General features: G+C 41.2%; 1 protein-coding gene across 2 annotated transcripts; it reads right to left on the bottom strand.

Moving 5' to 3' along the window:
* Positions 1-4,640: 4,640 nt before the first annotated feature.
* On the bottom strand, positions 4,641-14,144 carry ccnb3 (cyclin B3). 2 transcript variants are annotated; one of them, XM_004573752.5, is made up of 12 exons: positions 13,801-14,144; positions 13,420-13,565; positions 13,135-13,218; positions 10,242-10,354; positions 9,948-10,125; positions 9,759-9,857; positions 9,539-9,631; positions 9,315-9,452; positions 7,774-7,929; positions 7,509-7,658; positions 5,484-5,614; positions 4,641-5,396 (listed from the first exon to the last, which is right to left on the bottom strand). In XM_004573752.5, the coding sequence occupies exons 2-12, from the start codon at positions 13,501-13,503 to the stop codon at positions 5,327-5,329; spliced, it is 1,296 nt and encodes a 431-aa protein (XP_004573809.1). In that variant the 5' UTR covers positions 13,504-13,565; positions 13,801-14,144; the 3' UTR covers positions 4,641-5,326. The 2 variants fall into 2 exon arrangements, with proteins under 2 accessions (XP_004573809.1, XP_023010769.1); XM_023155001.2 differs by having other exon boundaries at positions 13,420-13,562.
* Between the last annotated feature and the right edge of the window lie 394 nt (positions 14,145-14,538).

Raw genomic sequence — 14,538 nt, 5'->3', positions numbered from 1 at the left:
ACACAACACATACACAATCAATTGATCAGGTGAATAACAAAGGAAGAAGATTCTGGAAACACATGCCAGTGTGTTCCAGTGGACTGTGTGTTTGTATGAAATTAAATTGGCAGGGATCTGTATACAGTATGTCTGTGTGAGAGTGTGCATAATAGACTAAAAGGATAAGCTTATGACTGAGCATGTGTATTCTCAGGGCACGGTTATTTTAAATTCACAGCCCACCTGTAATTATCCCCTTTTCTTTACTCATCAATCTGTTTCTGAGTTTAACTTGTAGACAGAAAGTAAACTAAGGTGTAGACACGTGCTCAGTGGTCCAGATGGTGGCAGGTTTGATGCAAATCTGTGTAGATGTACAAGAAGGCTTAACTACCATTTTTTAAAAATCGCCACAATCAGGTGTTCATGCTTAAAAAAAGTAAAATTACCTGCAAATCTAGACAGATGAGTCCCATTTGCTGCTTGCATTTACATTTCCACCTTAAATAACCTGCATTTCCAGGAGAACTACAAATGCATTTTGAGGAAGTGGTGCTTCAGAGACAGTAATGAAGCGAGGAATCCATCATTCAGAGGCGGATCTGCCGATTTCACAAGTGGCACCAGCCTTAAGGGACTGCGATTCAATGCAACATTGGGTTGTTGTCATTCAGCGATGATGTAGACGCGCTCCACTGTGGCCACTTAGACATAAAATCCATATCTGAATGCAGCACTACTCGAGTCCCACGCTTGTGGTTAAAAAGTTGTTTGGGGAAATGTTAAGACTTAATTGAAGTAAAGCAGGAGAAGGCAGGTTGAGGGAATAATGAGGACATGCCCAGGTGGTTGAAAGTGGAGAGCTGTAGCTCGAGAGCCAACCTGCAACATGTGAGCTGCTGTAAATAGAATGAAGGCATGTAGCATGTTTGCTCTCAGGAGAACAGAAAAATGAAAAAGTACACTTTGCTACGGTCAAAAGTGGCACTCAGTCTGTCCCAGCTCCATCTGAAGACACAAAATCAATTTCCACACCTCTGCCCCCTGTTGCAGGCTGTCACTCGGCCACTGAAGGTGTCTGTAGGACGAAACCGAGCAGGAGGATTTTTCTTTTTTAGAAGCAGAGCACTGAACTTATTGATCTGGACAAATCTCCAGAGCTCAACTGCTACACTGATGACCGCCATCTGAGGATTTTAGGGGAGAAAAGCCGCAAGAGGCTTCTGGGAGTAGAAGTCAGGGACGCAAACTTCAAATTAAGGTTAAGATGCTGCATTCTTCACCAGTGGCTCGCATCTCAGTCATATGCAATTAACCCCTTAAACCCCAGGAGGCTGTTTGACTTTTCAAACTGTGCAAAAAGGTTTCGCTCTGTGGAGGAAGAGAATTTTGAAACACACTAAGTCTTCTTATCTCGACCTTCAAGACAGAGAGAGAATCGACAAATTCCTCCAAGTAGTGACAACCAACTTTCTCTTAATGAAAACTGTAACAGTGAGGCGATGACACTGATGTTATTGAACCAGTGCTAAAAAGCTGTCAAGAAATGACACGTTTGATGCAATAATCGAGGCACTAACTCCACACTATGTTATTTACAACTTCCAATAATGTTCCCTAAAGCAAGCTTGTGGTACAAAAGGCGCACCTGGATAAACAGGAAAACAAAAGCCTAAGGAGAACCTGGCTGTGTGTTTGATTATGTGGCATGGAGTGACCCTTGTTTCCAGAAATGGGAAATTTGACACGGAAGCCAGAGGCTAATTTCAATCCATCCATCCATGTGTGCTCTATGGCAGAGTTTCCCAACCTTTTGGAGCCACATATTTCACATTAGAAAAATCACAGGGCACACTACCAAACAAAAATGTCACAAAAAGCATATTGATCATTTTACCCGTGCACCAGGCATAACAGAATTGGTTCAGTTTGTCCTGGTATACCTTTTTTGCTTTCTTCTGACCAATACTCATGTTAGGGCCTTCATCTGGGTCGTAATTTTCTCCAGGACCATATTTATCTATTGCTATTACACGCTGCGTTTTCTCGCAGCATGACTATTATGTAATTTCTTTTTCATCTTCTTCTGTTTTACTGGCAGTTGGCAACCCATTTAATTAGAGTAGGTAGTTATGTCTCTGGTAGAAGACAATGCAATTATTCTGTCCGTTACTCACACCGATCGCTTACTCACTACTCTTTTTTTGGGTGGGGGGGGGGGGGGGGGGGGGGGGATTGCATAGGTAATGACTGAAGTGTGCTTTGCTCAGGTCACAAAGGATGTGTCTCCTCAGGGACAGGAGTGCCTTACCACAGTGGAAGAAGTCTGTAATAAGAGTAATAAAGGCGGGGTCTAGTGATTTCAGCCACAGATCCTTAGGTTTTGGAAGTAATCTCAAACTCTGACCTCGGACAATGTGGACTGAACAACTGATGGACACTGTTGATTGTGAGAAGATGTTGGAGAGGCTTAATTATAAAAATGAGATGGTTAAAGAGCAGTGGGACAGATTCTGTGAGTTCTTATCTAAAGACGAAGCAAAAGCTTAATTTGACGTAAGTCCGATAGCGTCGAATGGATGTTTAGTCAAAATGTTTTTCTTGTCTTTTCTTTTATTGTGTAGTGTTTTGATGGTTTAGCAATTAATTCAATAAAAATCCTTTAATAAAAAAGGCAGATGCAATAACACTTAAGGTAAAAAATGCAGAGGTTTGCTGTGACATGATGATCCACAGTGGTGACTCCTAAAGGCAGCAGCTGGAAAAAGAAGATGATGATATTTTACTGTCATATGCTTTGTTGTTTTTTGATGTTCTTATTTCAGTTTTTTGTAGCTCTTGCACATTTAAAGTTGTGCTTGATTTCTGAAAAGAACCTAAGCAAAATAACTAGAAGTTATTAAAGTATAAAACCCATAATATTTATGCAGAGATTTACTGGTTGCAGTTTTAACTGCTTCAAAGCTTTGCTCATCCCGAGGCTGCCGGCTTGCAGTTGTCTCCGAACTTTGGATAGCTTTAGCTTTAGCCACAGTCCTTTTTGTTTCGACTCTTCTCAATATTACATGCAATAGATACTTCACATAACTATAAAGAAGCATAAAAATGACAGCCATCAGCGTTAAACACACTCTGAATCATACTCTGACTAGACAGAATGCAAACACTAAATATAATTAGTCCATAAATATTGGCTCAGACTATGACACCACCACCATCTCCTCCCTAAATTCTCATTCGGTACTCCAATCTTTGAGAACGACCGATCTAAATCTTCACTTTTTTCTTTTCTAAATGCTACCAAAGCGCCCTGTGGTCAGCCTGGACGCATCCTGTCTAGACTTTAAACATCTGCTGCTCTCCGTTTCTGAACATTAATCCTTAACTCAAGGTCTGCTGAATTAAATCACACTAGAGATTAGAGGAGTGGATGAATTATTAATTATATTTGTTTATATTACAACCACAGCATCAATCAAAAGTCACTGTTTGGCCCACGGGCAAAACAGGGTCGCAGTGGACTAAAAGAAACATTTGCAATAAATCAAATGTTTGTTTCATGAAGACAAACCCAGCAACTCTTATTTTAATTTATAAACAGTCTGAAGCATCATCCCTGAAGGAAGAGTGGGGCCCCTCATGGCGCACTACTGGCCTCTAGTGGTAGTAACACAAAATCCCATCCTGCACGTCACAGCAAGGATTTCAAACTCCGTTTGATCTCAAGTAGGCTGGAGCAATAACATGTAATATCAACCTAATTTTCTTTTAAAAATAAGCCCAATTTCAACAGCGTGTCTCATTTCGTGAGCATTACAGATCAGAGCAGATCTACACTCAACTCAGTCTCCACATGAACTTGTATGAGCCGGATAATTTCTCGAGACTTAAAAATACTTTTCCCAGATAGATGCACTCATGTGGAGTATGGCTGCGATGATCTACTTTAAATGATCCATAAAGACTTTCAGTGTTTGTAGGCTTTTAATAATTATCCTTTTATTTTTAAACAAATAACTGAAATAATTGTATAACAGACCTTCCTAAGAGGGTGTATGTGATAATGTGGGTTGCTCTTGGTCTTGCATCACCATAATTAATGTCAAGCCCAGGTTCAATATTGCACGTGACCAATCAAATTATTGTGATGTCATAGTTTTTTTGATGTAAAAAAAAAAAAAAAAAAATTTCAACGTCCATTCAGGGAAAAAAAAAAAAAATTCGAAAACAGGGGCGGTTAGGGTTGGGACTTTCTGTTAGGTGTATGTGATGGTGCTTTCACATCACAAAACTTGACATCAGAATGAGATTAGTCACTTGAGGTGCTGAACCTGGACCAACACTACCTTTCATGATCCAGGAACACCAACACGGGGATATTAGATTGTGTCTTCAAGGCGTCAGCAGTTCGCTCATTGTGCATTGCGACAGTTAATCACTATCACACATTTCAGTCTCTCTTTTTTAACACTCTCATTAGTAATCACTTTCCTGGCTATCCTCAAAGTTGACTGGTTGATTGACTTCCTATTGCTTTTCCAGTAGTGCCTCAAGCATTTGTGTCCTGGACGAGCATCAGTAAAAAGAGGTTTCTTCCTGTCAAAATGGAGTTTTTCTTTCCCACAGTCGCACTTCGTTTAAGGAAGAAACAAGCTGCATATAGTAAAGAGCGTTTTTATTAAACATAAAAGCAAAACAGAAACACTTCTTTATTTTAAGAGTACGCATGACAGCCACTTAAAAGTAGTACGGCATCGTCTGATCGTCTTTTATACAAATAATTTGCATAGCAATAGTAACATGATGAACACTGTACAATGCATGAACACGCAAACACACGCATACTTTAACTTGAAGAACATGGTAACATACAGAACTTGTGGGCCTGTGCATAATACGTCTTGGAAAGTAAGATTTACAAACACATTTTAAATCCAGTAAAACACACACACACACACACACACACACACACACACACACACACACACACACACACACACACACACACACACACACACACACACACACACACACACACACGTTGACAAGTTAATAATCAGTATGTTTTTTTTCCCCCTAATCTTTAAAAATGTATAAAATACATGCTATAGTTTTCTCAAAGGTAATTAACGTCTTGCAAACAAACGCCCACATTAAAAACGCCTTTACATCAAATGGGAATTATTGTCTTATTATAATATTATGGTATAAAGGACAGACTACACAACACATAAATATTAAACATATTCACATTTTATATACATGTTTCCTCTTGAGGGAAATTTGAAAAATACTTTCACTCATCTTAAGCTTCATTTTCCCAACTTCTGAACCAGACACGTCACTAAGAGCTCAAGGCTTTCTCCAAAATGTCGATACTGAGCAATGGCAGAGACGCAACTTCAAAAAACACCCTGAAAACATATTAAAAGAACCGATCGTTAGCCAAAAACAACATTTTGAAATTATTCTAGCGCCTGTAATCTTTCATGAAGACTTACTTATGTGAGTATTTGTTCTTGATGGCTCTCAGTTTATCATCAGGAGGTGCTGAGAGCATCGAGTAGATTCTCCTGACAACGGGCGCCAAATCTGACGCCTGATAGCCCGAGTGAAACTGCAGGATGGGAGACTGCAAGGAAAAAAGAGCAGCACTCATTTAAAAAAAGAAAAAGAAAAGCCAGCCATGTTGAACCCCTTTAAAGTTATTAAAATCCAATACAACATTACACAAAGATAATATTACTTCTAAATTGCCAAAAGCTTACAGGAGATGATTCTGGAAGCCGGCGCAGGCAAGAAATGAAATTACCCACCACCCCTAACAGCAAAATGGAAGCAATAAGGGCTCAATTTTACATACAAAAAACAATTTATATTTAAATTGGGAGGACTGTTCAGGAGACAGAGCTGCAAATGAGAGGCTGGTAATGTCGCACGAACTGACACCGCATCAGATTTAACAAAGTCTACATTTAATGGAAAGGATGGAAATAACACGAGGAAGAGAAGCTTCTTCAGTGCTGCAAACATTACACATGTTAGAACAGATCAAGTAACGTCATTAGATGGTGTTTACTGTAGAAAAGAGTGCTTTGTATAAATCATTCTGAGAAAAAAGGTTAAAAGTTGCCAGCAACCAAACCCTTCTCCTGCTTCATAGTCAGCTATAATAATGCAAGTTGTTTGTATTGCTCAAAACTTTGACAAACAAAAAGCAGTCCAGGTGTCTTTATTTCAAATGCCTTATGTTACCTTTACCAGGGTGACCAAGAACATGTAGACAAAACACATGTTCACATGTCAGATTTCATCCACATTTTCCAGTCATGTGACCGACTCACTACCCTGAATGGGCAAAACTTTCCTCCATAATAACGGGCAATAGTGGACAGTCTGTAGTACTGCAGGACAAAAGCATTAAGCTTATTTTTCCACCTGACTGGAGCCAAGACTACTTGGATCATCCATCCGTGGAGGAAAACAAATATATGAAGTGAAACTATGGGTTTTTGGGGACTTGGGATCCATTTTTATATTTAAATCCCTGAAAGTGGTTGAGTGACATCTACATGCATCTTCTACAGATTCCCTCACCTTACCTTGCTGCTAGGATGAAAGCATGTACTTTTGATCTGGATGGGTTAATAATGCCGGCACGTGACAGGTGAAGAGCAAGAAATTGTTCATTGTTACAGCAAAAGCAAACGCTACATAGCTAGCTTAAAAAAAAAAAAAATTCAATTCCATATTAATAATCTAGTACCAAATCACAACAAATGTTTCCTCAAACTGCTTGACATTATAGGAAAAAGACCCTACAGTAATACAGAGAAAACACCCCCAAAATGACCCCTTATGAACAATCAAAAGGTGATAGAAGAAAAAGTCCCTTTTAACAGGAAGCAACCTTTGGTAAAACCAAAGCTCAGGGACGGGCAGCCATCTGTGAGTGGGGGTGAGGGGAAGAAGAAAGCACAAGAGACAAGTGCAAGTATGGGACTATTAATTTGTCACATTAATGTGGTGTCATAACAGTAAAGCTGACAGAATTTTTCCAATGTTGGGTAAATAGTGTTTACGGTGTAAATGCCACTGACAGCCTTGGTCGCTGTTGACAGCAGGGATTGGTGCAATTTGGCTTGAAAGGGAGGAATAGGACAGGTGTGTTCAGATGTTGGTGCTGTACTCATTTCTGTAAAGAAATCTGATAGTCCAGCAAGCTTTGGCCAAGTTAGACTCAAAGACTTCCAAGGACTGGGCTGGAGGGCGCCGTGTGGGTATATCCCAGTAGCTCTGACATCGTGTGAAAACTGTGGATTGTGGTCTTCTATTTATAACTTGAGTATCTGGGTATTGAGAAATGGCCTTAGTAAAAACTCAAAAAGAAAGAAAACCTAACTTGCCAAAAATCAACTTAGGAGAGCGAAAACACTAAAGATCAGTGTCAGACTTTAGGGAAGTATTTTAGACTGGTCCGTTAGTCTAATGCAAGCAAGACAAGGAACAATATGGAGGTAACCTACCCATCCTCCCAGGTCTTTGGTGACCAGCGCCATCAGCAGGCAGGCCGAGGCCACCAACGAGCCTCTCGCTGGAACAAGGTCCATCTCCATGAGACTCATCTCGCAGTAGTAGCGAGCCAGAGTCAGCGTGTCCATGCTGGCGCTCACGCACTGCAGACACAGCCACAACAAACATTCTCGTGAGATGTGAACGCAGGTCGAGTCACACAAAAACAAACAGAGAGCTGCAGTCAGTGGTGGAGTAACCTCTCCTGGTCATGCACACCTTGGCATAGCGTCTGAGGAATCGATACGGGATGGGGATGTTGATGTCAAAAGACAGCGTCTGCAGGATGCTCTCCTCCATGGAGATGAGCTCCTCCCTTTTGTATGCGTCGTCACAAATGTACAAGAAGTCGTCGACGCAAGGCGGGCTGTGCTCCTGCGGGATGGTTAAAAAACACGAATAAGCATTAGGTTGAAACCTGATTGCAATTCGACCGTCCCCTTTAATGCATTTTCGAGTCCTGCAGTCATTTCACTGCGTATGCACAAGGTCAGGTCTCACAGTCCGTTTGATCTCATTTCTGTTTCATGTTTTGAGCCTCTGGATAGTTGCTCCCCTTCAGTTTTCACTACGTGCACTTCAAAATAAAAGCCCTAGGCTGTAACAACTTTTACATGCTTGATCTAAAGCTGGAAAAGCTCATGCCAACTGTGCCCGACATCAGAGGAGGCTGAACTTCTACTCTGGCCGCGGTTACGACAGAATAAATAACACTTTTCACCCATTTCTAAAGACGTACAGAGCTTGAAAGCACCGAATGTCAAAAGTTTATGTTTTTTCTGAAATTCAGTACGTCCTCTGACAACCTTTCTTCTCTGGCTGGTCTTCTATATGTACACTCTGGCCACTTCATTAGATAGGGCTTTCGCTCCTTACTTAGACCCCCAAAATGGCGGATCGGGCCAAAATCCTTTCCACGCCCACCCCCGTGACATCACGCTCCAAAGCCCTATACACCTGTTCAACTGTTTGTTAATGCAAATATCTAAAGTGTGGGCTTGGGGGGCCCCTGGTGGGCCGCAAAGATACTGCAGAGGGGCCGCAGTTTAAAATTAATTAAAAACTGTGTACAGCTACATAGTTTACAGATGTATTTTCTTATGTAAAAAGGGAACTTAAACTGGTAATAGTAGGTGGTTAGTTTGAGAGATAACTCATTATGACCTAAACTCACTGCCCTTGTATTTAAGTTTGCATTTTTTGTAATAACATTTTCAAGGAAATCCATCACTGTCTCATGTTTTTTGATTAGATGGTATTTTATGTTTTTTTTAAAGCACTCAGCTTTGTAAATGGCTGATGGCATGTAAATAATGGTCAAGACGATATGCTGAGAGTCAAAACCGAGGATCGGAGTGGAATTAGAAAACCTGCAGCCACGCTGTAAAGAAGTGTGCACTGAGTGTGTGTCTCTGTTACATCGAGGAGCCCTGATAGGTGCAGTTAATCAACCTGGGATTGAGACTCCGTGACTTGCCTCCCAGGAGCACTTAAGAGCTGAATATCTCCGTTCACGTGTGCTTTTTATCCTCACAGCCTTGTTTTTTTTACTTTTCACCATTTAAAAACAAAAAACAAAACAAAAAAAAAAAAAAACTTTTTTTAGAAACACATTCACCTTACAAGCAAATGATTGCGCTCTGTTCCCATTAATAGACTTGTATACTAGTTTAATACCTTTCTTTACCATTACTTACCATAGCTTGTGAGACATCCTATGAGAAATTTCAGACTCCCATGTGCCACAGTTGGGTTCTCACCTCAAATTTGGAGGCTACGAGCATGGCGGTAGAGCCAACGAGCTGCAGCATCTCCCTGTGGACCGGGGTTTTAGCCAAGTAGTGGTCCGTCATCTTTACCGCCAGGTAGAGGGTCTCATGGTACAGCTCGAAATTCTCCTAAATAAAGGGAGAAACAAAGTGTCACTCAGAGCAAGCAAGTGTTTCTAACACAGCAGGAATGCGACGTTTAACTAACACCTCACCTGTACTTCGACCAGCCAGTCAATCAGGATGGCCCTCATCTCTGAGTTGAGGCTGGGCTGCGTGGGCATGTAGTTACAGAGGACAAACTTCTCCTGCGGACGATAAAATTAAAGAGAAAGGAAATGTAAACAAAACCTGTGTATATTTAAATTTATTTAACTCACAAAAAAAGAAAAGAAAAAAAGTCCAGTGCGATAAAGGCTTTACAATTTGTCTCACCTCTCTGTTTTTAAGGTAGTCAAAAATATCCTTTGCATACTCTGGACACATGTAGCAGTCCTCAGAGTTCTCAGAGTCAATGTCAAACTCCTTTGGGATCTGCATGGATGGGTGAAAAGAAAAGGAAACAACTCAGGAAAAGCTTTTCACAGCGTCTCTAGCTTTCTATAAATCTATAATTTCCCTTACTTCTTGTCTCCGAAGGTGTGCCGGCACTTCACGGGCAGCAGGAGACGTAGCAGCAGCAGCCTGCTCTTCTACAGGAGCTGCCACATCGACCAACGTGTCCCCTTCCTTCTCCTCCTCCTCCGTATCGGTCCTCTCTCGCTCGGATATCGTTCCCTCTGAGCTCACAGACGACGACGACCTGCACGGAGGGAGAGAAGAGGGGAATTAAAGAAGTCTGCCACCGACTGGCGCAAGGCATGAAAGGGGAACAAGAAATTTAACCTGAGGGTTATTAGAACAGTTAAATGGACCTACTTTTTCAGGTTAGCTAGGTTGCTTGCAGACGCTGAGGTGGAGCTGGTTTTCTTTGCAGTCTTCTTCCCTGGTTCCTTCTTCTTCCCAGGAAAGCTGATCTGTACCTTATGAGCCTGGGAACATGACGAGAATTAGTTTTAAACATGGATCCAGTTTGTGATACATTTTACTTCAGACTCTTACAATTTGTCCTTTTATGCATGAAACAATTTCAAAATGTGACTCGAGTCCAGACAAATATTCCACACAATCGTTCTCTGACACACCGCTGGTTTGACAGCAAGCGTTCAGGTGATTGTGAGGTGAAAAAAAACAAGCAAAATGTTTGTTTCACACCCCCGCCAGGCAGCCGAGGACACATTCACACCACAGTGCAGATCCATCACACACTGACGCACTAAAATGTAGGATTAGAGTGTCGCACAGGCTTCAGACACCACCCTGACGGAGGTGGGATCGGTGAAAATGTTTAAAGTGGATTTTGTTTGAAACTTCAAATTGCCCAGCTTTATTAAAACATGTTTTGTTAAGTGACACACTTTCTCATTTAAGAGTTTGCCATTTCTTTTTATAAGAATTTTTCTTTATTAAGAAACCACGCATGTTTCAGTTTAAGCGTCGTTTTCAATAAATTGCATGCTCAAAAAAAAAGTTTTCTCACTCCTATTTCTTCATCATGTTGAAGCTCTACTTTGAACCTTATTAAGATCCAACCATGCAAAATGTGATTTTTTTTTGCCATTTTTCAAGTGATCGTAAACATTAAATGGAACTGTATCAATACGCCCTGTGATATCTGGGATAGGCTACAGTCCCCCAAAGACCTGAATTAAATAAGTGGAGAAAAATAAATTCAAAAAGTCCTCGTACATGAGAACAGAGCTAGTAGCTGTCTGTAGAATACACCAAGCAAAGACTGAACACTCGAGCCAGGCTGGACTAGGCTGGAAATGGAGTATTTGAATTAGTGACACCACGTCTCCTACTGCTACTGTGTGCTAACTGTGCTCAGACCACTTTGATGGAATCCGTATCTGACGACTGTACCTTGTGCAAACCGTATGTGCAGCTGTAAGTTTTGATGGCAGCAGTAATGTCAGCCTTACATCAAAAGCAGAATAAAGTCCGATTTAAATGTTAAGAAGTCGACGTCGTAGCTGGCATTTATGCTCGCGATGGTGCATTACATGTTTGTTACCATATGGTTGTCATGGTGTTTTATATGCAGTGCCAGCCAACGGCGGGAAATGGTTTTATCCGATACCGGTGCCAAATCGGTACTTTTGAAACGGTGCCGGTGCTTAAACGGTGCTCGAACCGGTGCTTAAAGAATGGAGAACACAAACTTTGTCCAAAAACCTCTCATGTTCAGCTGTTTTTTTGTAAAAAGGTAACAATGTTAGCCTTTTCTGCAGCTATAGGGCATATATGGTATGGTATGGCTGGAAGCAGCGCTTAAACAATGGAAAAAACACAAACTTTGTCCTAAACCTCTCATGTTTAACTGTTTTCCACTTTTTCTTTGGTCATTTTAGCCTTTTTGGCCAGGGTAAAGGGAGTATCTGCCATCAAACAAGAAGACAGCCGCATGTAACTACGACGGTGTTTGCTAGTTCACCTTACATGCATTAATTTAATAACGTGGATAGCCTACTCAACGTAAATTACACACGAACAACATTAAGCTACTCGCCCAGAGAAGAACGGCTGCTGCTGCCATCATCATCCTCATCATTTCTGCTACACTGGCAGGGCTAGGGGCCAGGACTCTCCTCTTCGGGTTCTTGGGGAATGTTGCTAACTCCGGGACCGATAACAGGCACCACGCCCGTAGTAGGTACGGTGCATTTCTCGGCTTTAAAAAAACGCTACGTTGCCGGGTGTTTCATCAGATTCGAGGTGTTACCTCCTTTGCACAGTATCACCTTAAAGTACTTGTTGCAGGCTGCTGAGTTTGCATCTTTGGCTGTGAAGTACAGCCAGACTTTTGACAGCTTAGCCTCCTTTGGGCATTTTTAATCTGTAGCTAAAAGAACGTACGTACCTGGGCCCACCTACTATGCTTGCAAAGGTAAAATGATTGGCTAGAATCTGAAGTGTATGACATCTGAGGAAATAAAGCACCAAAATGTGCGCTGCGTTTTGGTCTGGTTACTACCGTTTACGTCAGAACCGGTGCTATAATGGCACCGGATACCGGTACCCATCCCTAGCCAGGAGTTTCATCCCTCTTCTGAGTCCTCGCTCATTGTGATCTGATGTTTTGGGTTGTAATATATTTGTCCCTCAAGTTTTTTCCCCTCCATCTTCTTGTACAAACGCTCACATCACTCTCAATAAATTTTCTCAGTCTCTCTCCCTCTCCGTGAGTTTGACATTTGTGAGTCTTTACATGGATGCTGTGATTATTATTCATTGTACTGAGAAACTGTTTTTCTCTCACTGATAAATTCAAAAACTGTGGCAGAATGAAACAGGAGGAATCAATGCTGAACAAGCTGATCACAATGGTTGGGCCATACCACACATTTGTGTCGAGAGGAAAAGAAGTCAAGGATCATTTTATATTTGACGTTAGCGTGAAAACTGAACTAGGCAAAACAAACAAACAGTCCCACTGAAGCAGGACTTATAACTTTCTTATATGTCAACACAATCAAATGGTTAAATGTTGACAACTTTAACCTTTCACATACAAAAAAGCACACAAACTAGGAGCCCATGAAATCCTACGAAAGGTGACATCAACTGTCAGGAAGTTCAATCCCGACTCTTGATGAACCATCTTTGCGATAAATATGTCTCTTTGTGTGCTTATTGAAGCTCTGATCCTGCTGTTAAAGCCCAAGTCACAACCTTTAAAAAAAAAAAAAAGAAAGAAAAAAGTACTTACATTGGTGATATCGATGAAAGCAGTCCTCTTCTTGGGAGCTCCACGAGGAGGGGAGGAGGACCTCTTAACCTGTGTCGCGTCCTCCTGTATGCACAAACAGAAAACACACCACATATATAAAGTTTTGCACAGTGAATGGGCAAAAGAAGCCTCGTTGCGTTGCATTGCAAAGCAGGCATCATCATCATCTCCATCCTTCCCATGCAGCCTTCAGGTGCAGCACTACCTGCTGTGTTTACATCAGAGCGAGCCACCAGAAGACACATGAATGCACGTGCATTTTACCTGGTTCTCGAACGCTGTTGCATTCAGTTTGGGTATTTTGCTGCCAGCGGCCGCTGTGGGTTTCCTTCCCCTTGGAAAAGGCATGGCTCACTCCCTGACGGTTTCTTCCTAAAAACAAAGCTCTGCAGCCGCTGCTCCGTGTTCTGCTACAGCAAAGAAAAGCACGCAAAAATAGCGGGATGATTAAAAGGAAACAGTAAAAGAAAAACAAACAGATTTAAAATTGTTTTGAGATAACGTATATGGCTAAACATCACATGCAGAAACCCTGGTATTAAAGCTTTACGCTAAGAGGGCGGAGTTTCTCAGGTGAATCGGTTGTGTACTAAAATTTTAAAAAATAGAACGCCAAAATGGCGCAGATAAATTTGTTTATCCTACCTTATGGTATAAAACTTTCTTCTTTAGTCCGGTGACTTGTTTTAGAGAAGCAAAAATGCATATAGTTTGGGTTACTAATCCGATTCAACTGTGTTGTTACTAAGACGAGAGCTCAAACAAAAGTGGTTCAGCCGAGGATCAAATCTGCTGCGCTTCGCTCTCATTGGATAGAATTTGAGTCTGGCGGACCAATCAGGACGTCGCTAAGGATGCAGGTTGCCAAGGAGCGCTGGTTTTATGTTAACAGCTACGCCCGGTGCGTCGACGGATACAATTTCAAAATAAAAGAGTTAAAAAGATCATTGATTGTTTAAAAAGAAAAGGCTCTATTTTATAATTTAACTAAGGTTTATTTTTAAAATTGGTATTTTCCTATTTAATTAAGGAAGCAAAACTTACGGTTAGCAGTTTAAACAACTACAGCTTCTGTGCCGCCCAAATCTTTTTGACAATATCAAGCAAACTCCAAAGGAGGAGCTTTCGCTATTTTCAAACCACCAAGCAACCAATAGGAGTTTTAAGCATCGAGGCTTGTATTTTATTGACATTCATATGGTTGAAACACGCTTTTGATCTTGAATTTGTACGCTAGTGCATATACTCAACACACATATATACACACATACCATTTAATATTCAATATTTGTTTTAATTCAAAACATCTTTCTACTATAATACTGCTGGGGTAGCTGTGAATCAGGAAGTATACTGAACACCATGTTGCTCTTTGATCCCTTC

This window comes from Maylandia zebra, linkage group LG3 (genome assembly GCF_041146795.1).
Source record: "Maylandia zebra isolate NMK-2024a linkage group LG3, Mzebra_GT3a, whole genome shotgun sequence".
Taxonomy (NCBI): domain Eukaryota; kingdom Metazoa; phylum Chordata; class Actinopteri; order Cichliformes; family Cichlidae; genus Maylandia; species Maylandia zebra.
Note: the sequence above shows the minus strand (reverse complement) of the source record. Positions and strands in the feature narration are given on the sequence as shown.

Bases quoted from the DNA above. Each gene is read 5' to 3' on its own strand.
- ccnb3 (XM_004573752.5), bottom strand. From the start codon at position 13,503: ATGCCTTTTCCAAGGGGAAGGAAACCCACAGCGGCCGCTGGCAGCAAA. The intron at 13,219-13,419 runs GTAAAATGCACG...TTGTGCATACAG, and splicing joins CAACAGCGTTCGAGAACCAG to GAGGACGCGACACAGGTTAA. The intron at 10,126-10,241 runs GTAGGTCCATTT...CCCTCCGTGCAG, and splicing joins AACCTAGCTAACCTGAAAAA to GTCGTCGTCGTCTGTGAGCT.